The 14,908-nt window shown below is 30.7% G+C and overlaps 1 protein-coding gene across 2 annotated transcripts in view; it reads right to left on the reverse strand.

The window, feature by feature from the left end:
- Positions 1-1,162: 1,162 nt before the first annotated feature.
- Positions 1,163-14,908, reverse strand: part of LOC107858451 (NAC domain-containing protein 6) — a 17,708-nt gene continuing 3,962 nt past the window's right edge. The window contains exons 2-3 of one of the 2 annotated variants that reach the window (XM_016703113.2): positions 9,361-9,620; positions 1,163-1,691 (exon numbers count right to left, since the gene is read on the reverse strand). In XM_016703113.2, the coding sequence (XP_016558599.1) occupies positions 1,353-1,691; positions 9,361-9,620 (599 nt within the window). In that variant the 3' untranslated portion in view covers positions 1,163-1,352. Of the gene's footprint in view, positions 1,692-9,360; positions 9,624-14,908 lie in introns of both variants that reach the window. The other variant, XM_016703112.2, reaches the window with a different exon arrangement.

A 14,908-nucleotide genomic window follows, 5' to 3' on the forward strand; every position in this document is an offset into this window, starting at 1 on the left:
TAAGGAAAAGGTTAGACATCAATGATTTTAAATTGGTGAAGAAAAGATATTAAGGCAATTTTTTTTCCTTTTGGGGGGGGGGGGGGGGGGGATTAATATATCCTAAATTTTAGGGTAGAAAAATGCATATGAAAATTTAATGAGAGAGAATGTAAATTAGGAATTTTTATAATTTTTACTAAGTGAAGGAATTTTTAGTAATTTAGGTATCTTAAGTTGTGATTTTGTGAAATTTTTCCATTAAAAAACACTTTCATACAACTATGACATGGCATATCTCACACATCATAAATCTTTTCGTTGATTTCGTGCTATCTAAGGTGATATTTGAGGTACAGATAAGCTTCAGAGTTCGGGGCAACTTTCAGAGCTCCTCTTAATTTTATCAGTTTTCAGACCTTGTTGTAGATGCTCTTTACTCATGACACTAGTATTTTAGGACTTGTTGTATTTGTTCGAAATTTTTATATTATTTACATATTTGGCTCGAATCTGTTCTAGGAGTCTTGCATATTGATTTTTTTTCATACTTTCGATTGTCCTTTATTGTGTGGGTTTTGACTTACCTACTAAGGCTAGTTCGAATTAGGTGTCATCATGACCTCAATTTTAGGATAGTGAGTCACAACTCGTGAAACACGCTCTCATAACCTCACATCATGTCGGAGACTCCTCGGAACAAACAAAACATTAAGGATCAGCTGAATGATCTTCAAGATTGGCTTATCTCTTGGTTCCTGGATCCAAGAGTTGAAGGACTCGGCGAAATTGTTCTCCGTCGTCTGATTATTGCATATAGTATCCAAATATTCCCGGCACCATTTCTCTGTTGGAAACTTAACCATATCTTTGGCAGCAGCCTGTGACAATGCACCAAGTGCATTCAACTAATCCTTGAAATCTTCCTCATAAGTACTCCAAGAAGCTTATTAAAGCAGTTTTTTAATCTCTCTAATCTATATCTCTTCATTCACTTGGATAGAATGATTCAAATTAACTAATTTAACTAAATAATAAGCATCCAACTTTAACTAATTTAACTTGAGAGTAAATGTCACCTGAATTTTTAAGTGGAATTTTAAAAATAGTTAGATAGCTTAATAAAATACATTGAATGTAATGCATGAGCACTATCACATTTGATTTCATGAAGAGGCCATCATAACACAGAGAACTTGGGAACATCAAGATTCCTAAATGAACTAAACAGCAATAACGTCAAAATTGTCAGATTACAATTATTTTCCACAAGTCAATTACTTCGACATCAAACATGCAATTACTAAAGTCCATTAAAAACTTCCATATTGAAATATCTCATTCTAGCTTAAAGAAGTAAGTAATTAATCACGTCAGGACAAAGAAAATAGACTCCAAAAGTCTTGCCCTGTGTTTTGCAGTTCAGTCCAGAGAGGACTTGACAATGAGTCAATGCTAAACTTGGATGGTTCCACAAATGCATTTGAACCAGACAATTGAGGTAGCGTCAGTGTTGTGTGATAATTTTCTTCTTCACAACTTTTGAAATACATGTCATTTTTTGATGATTCTAAAGAACCAAGTATGTCCTGTGATTCATGAGGAGTTGGCATGTATGTTTTTGCTGCATCTTCTTCAACCGTTGCCCTTTGCTCCAATTCTTTAAAGGAGGTTGCCTTTCTGTAGACTTTGCAAAGTACTATGTCATGATCCTGCATCCCAATATAAAATTAACAAGATTTGAGTTACTTTAAGGTTACAATAATACAAGAGTTTAACTAATTAATATACAATGTTGGACAGCGTAAAAAGTATTTTTACTCTATCAAATCAACTACAAGTAATTCTCCATGATAAATGGAATTGACAGATAGGACAAATTAAATTAGGTTAATACTATAAGAATTCTTACACCATATCATTATTGGGTTCAAAGTATATGAAAAGTGTGAATGAAAAATGGAGGAAACCAAGTGGAAGGAAAATAGAGAAGAAAACACTAAAATGGAAAGTGTACTCTAAAATGGAAAGTATACTATTTCTCCCACATTGGTGGGAGAATGTGACTTTCAAGTGTTTATATTAAGAAACACTTATACCACTTGGTAAGTGAGGCAAGAAATAAGAGATGCCTCGCCTTGTTGTTGTCGTTGCTCACTCGGCTTCGAATTTGTCAAACGACTAATGAGATTTATCTTTTTGGACAAAATTTATTTGACAAAAATTTAATCCGAGGGGAAAAAATATAAATGCAGTAATTTTTTTTTTTTGTGTTTGATCCTCCAGTTATATGCATACATGCAGTGTTTCGAACTGATGCTTCAAAAGGATGCACTGTTTCAAACTGATGCTTCAGAAGGATGCAATCCTTCAAAAAAATCACACACTGATTCATGAAATGGTTTGCCTATTCGAAAAAGATGCAAACTTTGGACGAACAGACATGATCTTTCAGGAAAGGTCACACATTTAAGTAAACCATTGTCACTTTTCAGAAGAGGCATATGAAGGTTATATAAACCTGCTTTCATCCACAGGTTTAGACATAAATTTTCTGAATTACAAACTCTCTTCTTGTCTTCAAAATATTCTGTGTGATCAATCAAACTGTTGAGTGAGTTCGTTGAATCCAACAATTTGAGGTACCGCTATTGTTCGGATTGAAGGTTATTTCATCCTGGGAGGAAGATTCCATAACCTCGGGTATAGTGAGGGGAATTATTCCTTAAGGACACTCCGTGAAGTCGGGGGACTTGGCCTTACAAATTCTATTTCATCTATTTTTTGAAAATAAACACACTTCTTAGATAGATTATTCATAATCTAGTGTTGAAGGTGTTAAGTAACTTCAAAAATGTTCTTGTCTTAGATTTGAACTAGAGTTCAAGTTGGTGTTGCATGTATACAGATTCTTTTACCCGAACACCATACAATCACAATCTTAAAGAATAACCTGCCGAATCAGTATTGCTTGTTTTTGGAGATTAAAGCTTTAAGTTTTCCACTCCGTTTGAACTTAACTAGTGATTCGAAGATATAAAATCTTCATCACAAGTTAAAGATCACTCAGTTGATGATTTAAAGTCATAAAAACTTCATCGCTAACTAGAAACAAGAAGAAGAGTTTAAAGTTGCTTAACTTTATAAGTAGTATTCTAAAATACTAAATTTTATTGTCTTGTGGTGACAGAAAAAATGACTAACGAAAGTCAAATGAAAGATGAGGTTATGACTGTGGGGGCAACTAATATTACCTCAACAAGTCGAGCAAATACTCCGCAACCAATGGCACCTGCTAAGAATCCCAAAAAATTTGCAGGTATTAACTTTAAGCGATGGCAGCAGAAGATGTTCTTCTACCTCACAACACTATGTCTTCAAAGGTTCACTAGTGAGGATGCTCCCGAGGTGCCCGAGAGAACCTCAGACAAAGAGCTTTTCATAATTGTAGAGGCTTAAAAGCACTCAGACTTCCTTTGCAGGAATTATATCTTGAGTGGTCTCTAAGATGACCTCTGTAATATTTACAGTGGAACTAAGACATCAAAAGAATTATGGGGGCACTAGAACGAAAATACAAGACAAAGGATACGAAAATTAAGAAATTCTTTGTTGCAAGGTTCCTGGACTTTAAAATGATAGATAGATTTACAGTGGAACTAATACATCGAAGGAATTGTGGGGGCACTAGAACGAAAATACAAGACAGAGGATACGGGAATTAAGAAATTCTTTGTTGCAAGGTTCCTAGACTTTAAAATGATAGATAGCAAATCGGTTGTCCCTTAAGTGCAGGAATTGCAAGTAATCATCCACGATCCCCTAGCGGAAGGTATATCTTTGAAAAATACCTTAGTTGAACAAATTGAAAATATTATTAGTACTCGCATAAACTATTTTATAGGTTTGATTGTGAATGATGCATTTCAAGTAGCAGCGATCATTAAGAAGCTACCATAAATGTGGAAAGACTTTAAAAACTACTTGAAGCACAAATGCAAGAAAATTACTATCGAAGATCTTATTGTTTGACTGCGTATTAAAGAGGATAATAAGGCTGCCGAGAGAAGGTCAAAAGGGAATTCTATAATTAATGGAGCACATATTGTAGAAGATGACCAAAATAATTTTAAGAAAAGAAAGAAAGTTGAACAAGGAAGCAATCAACCCAAGAAGAAATTCAAGGGAAAGTGCTTCAATTGTGGCAAGATTGGCCATAAGTCCACGGATTGTCGTTCCCTAAGAAAGGTAAGAAAAAGGACCAAGCAAATATGATTGAGTCTAACAAAGAATGTGATGATCTGTGTGCTATGTTTTCAGAATGCAACTTGGTGAGGAATCCTCGCAAGTGGTGGATAGATTCTGGTGTCACCCATCATGTTTGTGCCAACAAAGAATTGTTTTCTTCATTCGCTCTGGCTCAAGTAGAAGAAATGATCTACATGGCTAACTCTGTTACGTCTAAGGTAGAAGGAACAGGAAAAGTAGGCTTGAAAATGACTTCAGGAAAGGTCTTAACACTTAACAATGTCTTGTACATTTCGGAGTTATGTAGGAACTTAATTTCTATTTCATTTCTAGACAAGAACGGATCAAATGTGTAACCGTTTCTGAAAATTAAAATTAGCAAAGGAGAAGTGTATGTAGGAAAAGGCTATCTCACCGAGGGCCTTTATAAGATGAATGTAATGAATGTTGAAATCAATAAAAGTTCAAATTCTTCTTACTTGCTTGAGTCTTATAATTTGTGGCATGAACGTTTAGGCCATGTTAATTACAAAACATTATAAAAACTAATTAACTTAGAGGTTTTGCCAAACTTTGAGTGCAATAAATCAAAGTGTCAAACGTGTGTGGAATCAAAGCATGCAAAGCATCCTTATAAGTCCGTTGAAAGGAATTTCAATCCCTTAGACTTAATATACACTGACATTTGTGATATGAAGTCAACACCATCACGTGGTGGGAAAAAGTATTTCATAACTTTTATTGACGATTGCACTAGATATTGTTATGCCTACTTGCTAAATAGTAAGGATGAAGCAATAGATGCATTTAGGCAATACAAAACTGAAGTAGAAAATCAGTTAGAGAAAAAGATTAAAATAATAAGAAATGATAGGGGTGGAGAATATGAATCTCCCTTCGCCGAAATATGTGTAGAGAATAGAATCGTCCATCAAACTACGGCCCCGTATTCATCTCAATCTAACGGAATTGTGGAAAGGAAAAATCGAATGTTGAAGGAAATGATGAATCCCTTAATTATAAGTTCCGACTTACCATAAAACTTATGGGGGAAGGCTATCCTTACAGCCAATCGTATACTCAATAGAGTTCCACATAGTAAGGTACAATCAATTCTTTATGAAAAATGGAAAGGAAGAAAATCCAACTTGAAATATTTCAAAGTATGGGGGTGTCTAGCAAAGATCTAAGTTCCTATGCCTAAAAGGGTTAAGATAGGACCTAAGACTATGGACTGCGTTTCATAGGACATGTTAAAAGCAGTAAAGCATATGGTTTTTTGGTTCATAAATCCAAACATTTGGATATAAATAAAAATATGATAATTGAATCAAATAATGCTGAATTCTTTGAAAATATTTACCCGTATAAAATTAGACATGAACAGTCTAGTGGAGGATCTAAACGACCTCGAGATGAACCAAGTGAGAATATACATAATGAAGAGAATCGAAGACGTAGTACACGTCAAAGAACGTCTACTTCATTTGAATCAAATTTTGTAACATTTCTCTTAGAAAATGAGCCTCAAACATTTAAAGAAGCGATATCGCCGTCAGACTCATCCTTTTGAAAAAAGGCAGTCAACAGTGAGATTGATTCAATCTTAAACAACCATGCGTGGGAATTGGTTGATCTTCCTCCAGGAAATAAACCTTTAGGTTCTAAATGGATCTTTAAAAGGAAAATGAAGGCGGATAGTACTATTGACAAATACAAGGCAAGACTTGTAATAAAAGGCTTCAAACAAAAAAAAGGCCTTGATTACTTTGATACATACTCGCCAGTAACAAGGATAACATTGATTTGAATGTTAATTGCCTTGGAGGCGGTATATGATCTTGAAATCCATCAAATGGATGTGAAAACCATATTCCTAAATAGAGAATTGCAGGAAGAAATTTACATGGAATAGCCTGAGGGTTTTGTGATTCCAGGAAAGGAGAATAAGGTGTGTAAACTTATTAAGGTATTGTATAAACTAAAGCAAGAACCTAAACAATGGCATGCAAAGTTTGACCAAACCATGTTGGCAAACGGGTTCAAGATAAATGAATGTGATAAATGTGTTTATATTAAAGACACTCCGAATCACCAAGTCATTGTGTGTTTATATGTGGATGATATGTTGATCATCAGTAGAGATATTTCAGACATAAATGCAACAAAATGAATGCTCAAGAGCAAGTTCGATATGAAAGACCTTGGGGTTGCCGATCTAATCTTAGGAATATGAATCCATAGAACTCCACAAGGGTTGGCACTATCACAGTCTCACTATATCAAAAATGTACTTGACAAATTCAAGTATATGGAATTCGATATTGCCAAGATTTCATTGGATGTGAGCTTTGCACTTCGAAAGAATGACGGTGAAAATGACTCACAATTGGAGTACACAAGAGTATTGGGATTCTTAATGTATATAATGAACTATACACGACCAGACATAGCATGTGCTATTTGTAAATTGAGTTGGTACACGAGTAATCCCAGCAAAACTCATTGGATGGCAATGAAAAGAGTTTTGGGTATCTTAAATATACTCAAGACTATACCTTGCATTATAATAAATATTCTCGGTACTCGAAGGATATAATAATGCAAATTGGATCACCGAATCGAATGAAGTAAAATCCATAAGTAGATATGTATTTACTATCAGTAGAGGAGCAGTCTCTTAGAAATCATCCAAACAGACTTATATTGCTCGCTCTACAATGGAATTTGAATTTACCGCATTCGATAAAGCCGGTGAAGAAGTAGAATGGCTCTGAAATTTCTTGATAGATATTCCTTATTAGCCTAAACCAGTGGCACCAGTATGTATACACTGTGATAGCCAAGCGGAAATAGGTAGGGCAGGGAGCATGATGTACAACGGTAAATCTTATCACATATAACGCAGACATAATACCATTAGGGAACTTCTCTCTAGTGGAATTATCACTGTTGATTATGTAAAGTCAAAGGATAATGTATCAGATCCACTTACAAAAAGCCTATCTAGAGAAGGAGTGGAAAGGACATCCAAGGGAATGGGTTTAAGGCCTAGGACAAGTCAGCATGGCGGTAACTCTACCTAGCAGACTGGAGATTCCAAGAGATAAATTCAAGGAGATCAAACAACGTTGTGTCTGACAGGTTCAACATTGTCAATTACCCAACCCATTCTCATGATGTAGACAATGTTTAGTAAATAAGGATAAGACTTAAGGTGAAAAGTTTTTAATGATTATCTAAATTTGGCAGATTTGACCAAATAGTTTAATCTATAGGATTGAACGCTTAGAAATCACCTATGTGAGGGCGAAGTGAAAGCTGCTTCAAGGAGAATATTAGTAAAGGCCTATTCTCTAAGCTCTCATGAAACCGGGACGTGTCTATGGCTGAAAATAACAAAATTGTGAGAACCATAAATGGTAAAAGGCTGGTTATGTGACATGTGTTGTCTAGGTGTACATTAAAGCTCGACGGTTTAAAGATATCAAATCTATCGATTGACCGAGTGGATCCGAAGCATGTTCACTACGGAAAGTTCAAAGGAAAACCTACTTATTCAGATGCAATCAGTCTTTGCTTGATGATCACATACTTGTCCATAAAAATTTTATGAAAAATAGTCATTTTCCATTCATGTGGGGGACTATTGGGTTCAAAGTATAGGAAAAATATGAATGAAAAATGGAGGAAACCAAGTGGAAGGAAAAATAAAGAAGAAAACATTAAAATGGAAAGTGTACTCTAAAATGGAAAGTATACTATTTCTCCCACATTGGTGGGAGAATGTGACTTTCAGGTGGTTATATTAAGAAACACTTATTCCACTTGGTAAGTGAGGCAAGAAATAAGAGATGCCTCGCGTCGTCGTCGTCGTCGTCGCTCGCTCGGCTCGACTTTGGATTTGAATTTGAAATTGAATTTGAATTTGTCAATCGATCGATGAGATCTATCTTTTTGGACAAAATTTATTTGACAGAAATTTAATCCAAAGGGAAAAAATATAAACGCAGTAAATTTTTTCTGTGTTTGATCCTCCATTTATATTCATGCATGCAGTGTTTCAAACTGATGCTTCAAAAGGATGCACTGTTTTGAACTGATGCTTCAGAAGGATGCAATCCTTCAATGAAATGACACACTAATTCATGAAATGGTCTGCCTATTCGAAAAAGATGCAAACTTTGGACGAACAGACATGATCTTTAAGGAAAGGTCACACATTTAAGTGAACCATTGCCACTTTTGAGAAGAGGCATGTGAAGGCTATATAAACCTGCTTTCATCCACAGGTTTAGACACAAATTTTCTGAATTACAAACTCTCTTCTTGTCTTCAAAATATTCTGTGTGATCAATCAAACTGTTGAGTGAGTTCGTTGAATCCAACAATTTGAGGTAACGCTATTGTTTGGATTGAAGGTCATTTCATCCTGGGAGGAAGATTCCATAATCTCGGGTACAGTGAGGGGAATTATTCATTAAGGACACTCCTTGAAGTCGGGGGACTTGACCTTACAAATTCTATTTCATCTATTTTCTGAAAATAAACACACTTCTTAGATAGATTATTCATAATCTAGTGTTGAAGGTATTAAATAACTTCAAAAGTGTTCTTGTTTTAGACTTGAACTAGAGTTGAAGTTGGTGTTGCATGTATACAGATTCTTGTACCCGAACACCATACAATCACAATCATCAGTTTATATAAGCTGAATCCTGATGAAATAAGCGTGTCTTGTCTAAATCGTGTAGACTTATAATGCAGCATGTTCATAACGTTCTGAATAGTTCTCTATTTGACCTTATCCTAGCACAAGAATTCTGCCTCCACTGTGTAAAAGATCAAGAAAGTCTAGAAAAGAAAAAAAACAGAGTGGGGGGATTGAATTGTGCGAGGGGATATAAGTTATAACAATATCTTAGATGCAATGACATTTTCAGTAAAATGAGAGTTTGCATTTGAATCACACTGTAGAAAGGCACAATGGTAAGGAGTCGGATTTAGGAGGTATCGTGAGTTTAACTGCACCTATCGGCTATCGCTTTCTATTCAAATTATGTGTATACGTATTAAAGATTAGATTTGTTTTGGAATTTAAATTTTGAATTCTGTCTTCGCACAAGAAAATACCTTATGTTCATCAGGAAGTCTGTACTCATTCATGACCCAATCTGTTCTGCTGCCTTTAGGTGCCCTTCCACCATAGAAAACCAAAGTTTTCTTGAGCCCAATAATCTTTTTCGGGTCTAAATAAGAACGAATTGGGCGATCCGAACCAGTTGCTTTCCAGAAACCATTTCTTGTTGTTCTGTTGGGCTTCCCTTTAGGACCATGTTTCCTGTTTATTGGTACAAAAAAATACCACTCTCTTTCCCCTGGTTTTGCCAACCCTACTAACACAAAAAAAAAAACGTAAGTGAAGCCCCTTTCAGTTAAATTGCATCACCAGTGTCCTAAAGATGTCACGTAGACACATTCTCTCTGCAAAAGCTACATATCCATGCTAGCATCATCATCCTGTTTATCCATGTTCAGTTTTACGATGGTTTCGATATGTCTATTCGAAAATGTCCACAGAATTTCTACCTTTTTTTGAATATCCAGTTCCTGGTTTGTTGTACAAAATTTGATTTGGTTTAGAAATTGTAATCTCAATTCTCATGTACAAGTATACTTTTTGGCGAGTAAAATAGAAGGAAAAGGGCAGACTGGATGCAATCTTATCCTGCATTTCTGCAATAAATTGTTTACACAACTCAAACCCATAACCTGCTTATTAGCAACACCAATAGCTCCCCTTCTTAAAATAGAAGGAAATGGATGATCCAGGATCATAAGTTTTCTAGGTCCTACGTCAAGGCTTTGCAGTATGTACTGTGATGCAGTGACCGCGTTACACAATCAGGCAAACTTTTATGTAGTAAAAAGAAAATAAATGAACCGCTATCATAAATTAAAACCACATCATGATGCACACACAAAAACAAAATACTATAAATGTATTAAGAAAAAGGTGGTTCGGTGGATTAAGCTTGTGCTATACATGAAATCCGGAGAATGGGAGAAGAGCCAGACTACAAGGGTCTATTGTACTATCAGTGTAATATAAATTACCCTCTTTATCAAGCTTTACTTATCCACTTTTATATTTTGAAATGTCCAACAATATTTGTCCTGTTAATAAAATCAATCAATAATTTACCTATTTCTATTCATTAAAACTATATCATGATACACACAAAAAAAAATACTATCAATGTATTAAAAAAAATAGTTTGGTGCACTAAGCTTCTGCTATACACGAAATAGAGAACGGGAGAAGAACCGAATCTATAAGAGTCTATTGTACGGTCAATGTAATAATACTATAGGGGATAATTTTCTCTTTAAATTACTCCCTCTATCCAGTTTTACTTGTCCATTTTTCTATTTTGGGATGTCCAATAATACTTATCCAATTTATAAAATCAAAGGATAATTTACCTATTTGTACCCATTTTATCCTTAGCATTAAATACAGTTCTTTATATAATGCATTTTTCAAAATATTAAATTTATTATATTCAAATGATAATATAATAAAATTACTCTTATAATTTACGGTTTCTTAATATCTCTCTATATATAAAAGAAAAACTAAAAGAAGATAAGATGCCACATGGCAGCATAATAGAAAGTCACGTGACAGTTTTTAGGACAAGGTTATAAATATTATAATAAAAATTTTGAATTAACAAACTAAAAATATTTAAATTTAAAAATACATTATCCTATTATCTTTTAAAGAAAGAGATTTTCATTAGCTTCAAAATAAAAACTCTTCAAGAGTTCTAAATAGACTTGATAACTTATTTCTTTTAAAATTTAAATATCAAAAAACATATTTGAATATAATTTATTTAAATATTAAATAAAATATAATAATATAACAATAATAATAATAATAATAAAAGTGATAGTACTAGTACTAGTAATAATAATAACAATAATAATAATAATAATAATAATAATAATAAATAGTATTATTATTAGTTATTATTACTATTATTATTACTTAAAATAAATTAACAATAGTAATAGTGTAGAAGAGTCCTAAAAGACACTTATCTTTTCATAAGCTTATCATTCCTTCAAAATATTATGAATGTATTTAAACGTTAAATAAAATATAACAATAACAACAACAACAACAACAACAATAATAATAATAATAATAAATAATAAAAATAATAATAATAATAATAATAATAATAATAATATAATGGTAATACTAATAATACTAATAAAAAGAAATTAACAGACCATAGTAATAGCCGTAGCAATAAAGTAGTAGCAACAGTAGTTGAGGCAGTAATACTAATATAATACAATAAATGATGATAATACTACTACTAATAATAATAATTAAAAAATTAATAGCAGTACTATAAGTTGAACACATATAGTAGGAGTAGGTAAAATAATAATAATAATCTATGTATATATAAAAGAAAAACTAAAAGCAAGATAAGAAGCTACATAGCAAGATATTAAAAAGTCATGTGGCATTTTTTAGAAAAAATTTAACGGTATTGTAGGAAAAATTTTAAATTAACAAATTAAAAATATTTAAATGAAAAATTTTAAATTAACAAATTAAAAATATTTAAATTTAAAAATACATTATCCTCTTTTCTTTTAAAGAAAGAGATTTTCATTAGCTTCAAAATAAAAACTCTTCAAGAGTTCTAAATAGACTTGATAACTTATTTCTTTTAAAATTTAAATATCAAAAAACATATTTAAATATAATTTATTTAAATATTAAATAAAATATAAAAATATAACAATAATAATAATAATAATAATAATAATAATAATAATAAAAGTGATAGTAGTAGTAGTATTATAAGTAGTAATAATAATAATAAATAGTATTATTATTAATTATTATTACTATTATTATTACTTAAAATAAATTAACAATAATAATAGTGTAGAAGAGTCCTAAAAGAAAATTATCTTTTTATAAGCTTATCATTCCTTCAAAATATTATGAATGTATTTAAACAATAAATAAAAGATAACAATAATAATAATAATGATACTAATAATAAATAATAATAATAATAATAATAATATAATGGTAATATTATTATTATTATTATTAATAATAATAATAATAATAATAAAAAAGAAACTAACAGACAATAGTAATAGCCGCAGCAGTAAAGTAGTAGCAACAGTAGTTGAGGCAGTAATAATAATATAATACAATAAATGATGATAATAATTATAAAATCAATAGCAGTAGTATAAGTTGAACACATATAGTATGAGTAGGTAAAATAATAATAATAATAATAATAATAATAATAATAATAATAATAATAATAATATATTTTTAATGTCTTCATTATGTGAATAATTTTTTGTTTAAGTGATTAACTCGAGTTTAAATTATAATGTGACTTACATGAAAAGGAAAATATATTTAACTAATATGAGATATATTTGCTTTTTGAAATCTGAATTGAAGATGTATTATTTTTCATAAGATAAATTAAACCTAGAGTTCTATATGTAGTATTAATATTTTATCTATTGAAAGCTTTTTATTTTTACGAATCCTTCCAAAGCGTATACATCAATCTATTTTTAATTTAAGATAAGGATGAAACAAATTAAATACATTTCACCTTAAAATTTGAATAAGAGTAGTTGAGTTAAGTTTATTTATTAAATTAAAAATAATTGTTCATTTAATTAATGTTTGATTCCGTCCAATATTAGATACATTTCACCTTAAAATTTGTTTAAAAGATAAGAACACTTTTTATTTTGAAAAAAAAAATCAAAAAAGGATAAAATCAGGAAAAATAAACGAAAATAAAATTTAAATTTTTTAACTAAAACTTAAGTGTTTGAAAAAGTTGCTCCAAGTATGCAAAGTCCTCTTAAAATTAAAAATTTTGCTCCATTTTTTCCTCCTATATAATTATCCAAATTTTCAAAATTTTAAAATAAATACATTCAAACTCATACCCACATTGCTTAAATTTTTCATTCCACATTTTTCTGATACATTATCACACACTTGCAGAAGTCAACGCACAACTGCTCAATGCAGAATTCATGACCGGCCCTTTCTTTTTGCCATATTTTTTAAAAAAAAATTCTAAAAATTTAATTTAGATACATAAACATCAATTGCATTGTCAAAAATACAGGTATATTTAACTATTTTTAATTTATTTTATTAATTATTTATGTTTTTGTGTTTTGAAGCGTTGAATAATGTTGTGAAGATTATATTTTTTGAGCATTTTAGGAATACAAATATTTGTTGCTTCTCTCGATCATATTTTTAGATTACTAATTTGTTGTATTTAATTAACTGGTATGTTTTTTTGGCCTGCCATTAAATCTAATTTGTCTTTTTCTTTAGATTAAATTATTGGGTCAAAATGCGAAAAAATTTTAACTCAATAATATTAACAGAAATCCATGTCCCCTTCATTTTGATGGCCTTCGTACTTACACAAAGGTTGTAACTCTTTGCAATGAAGATTAGGATTACATGCTTCACATTAAGAAGTTGACAAACTATCTAGATAAGGTGACGATTGTTCAACCAAAATATATTTTCTTTTATGTAAATGTAGTATTATAGCATCACTTAATTATCATGGCTAACGACTATCTATGCTTGACTATATGTTGACGTTCTCTGTTTTAACTTTGATTTAATTGGTCCATGTTGTTTTATTTGTCTATTGTTGTAGTAATAATAATAGTAATAATAAAATAATAATAATAATAATAATAATAATAATATATTGTTATTATTATTATTAGTTGTATTACTATTAATATTAGTCTTATTTAAAATAATTATAATAATAATAATATATTATTATTATTATTATTAGTTGTATTAGTATTAGTATTAGTCTTATTTCATTGATTTCAAATATTTATCTCAATTTAAATATAGAAATTATTGTATAAATATATATTATATTTGAAAAAAGTAATGATAAGAAAGAATATAAAACTAATCTTCTTTTAATAAATTAATATGGTATCTAAATTTGAGTTTAAATAAAATTTGAATTGAAATGGAGTTTTAACTTTTTAGACTCTCTTATATATACTCCTATCATTAGTTTGATAAATATATTTACCGCCTTCTTTATATTCTTCAATTTCTTAAAACTATTTTTGATTTAATATTTTTTTTTTCATATACAGAAAGAATGTGAAAATTTTGTGTTAGTGTGAATGAAGAGGAACAACAATGATGTTATCTCTATCTACTTCTCTGGGCTCTTCACCTTTTACTACAAATTGTAGCATCCTCTAAAGAAATAGGGGCAAATGAGGCAGATAATGATTGAAACAGTGATTTTGATAAGTAAAAAAATTATAGGTAAATAGTTTCAAATTAATTCAATTTTTTTCATTATTTAACTTATGTTGTTATTATTTTTACTAATTTTATTATTATTGTCGACTTGCAGAGGAGATAAAGAAGAAGAAAATAGAGAATAAATTTTTTAAAATATTTATTTGATATTATTGATCTTTTTTTCAATATTTCTTTATTTCATAATTTTCTTTGTTTTGTTCAATTGTAAGCAATTGAAAATTGTTTCTATTTTTAACATCATATTCACATATTCTTTAGGAAGATTCT

The sequence above is a fragment of the Capsicum annuum genome, chromosome 2 (assembly GCF_002878395.1).
Source record: "Capsicum annuum cultivar UCD-10X-F1 chromosome 2, UCD10Xv1.1, whole genome shotgun sequence".
NCBI lineage: Eukaryota > Viridiplantae > Streptophyta > Magnoliopsida > Solanales > Solanaceae > Capsicum > Capsicum annuum.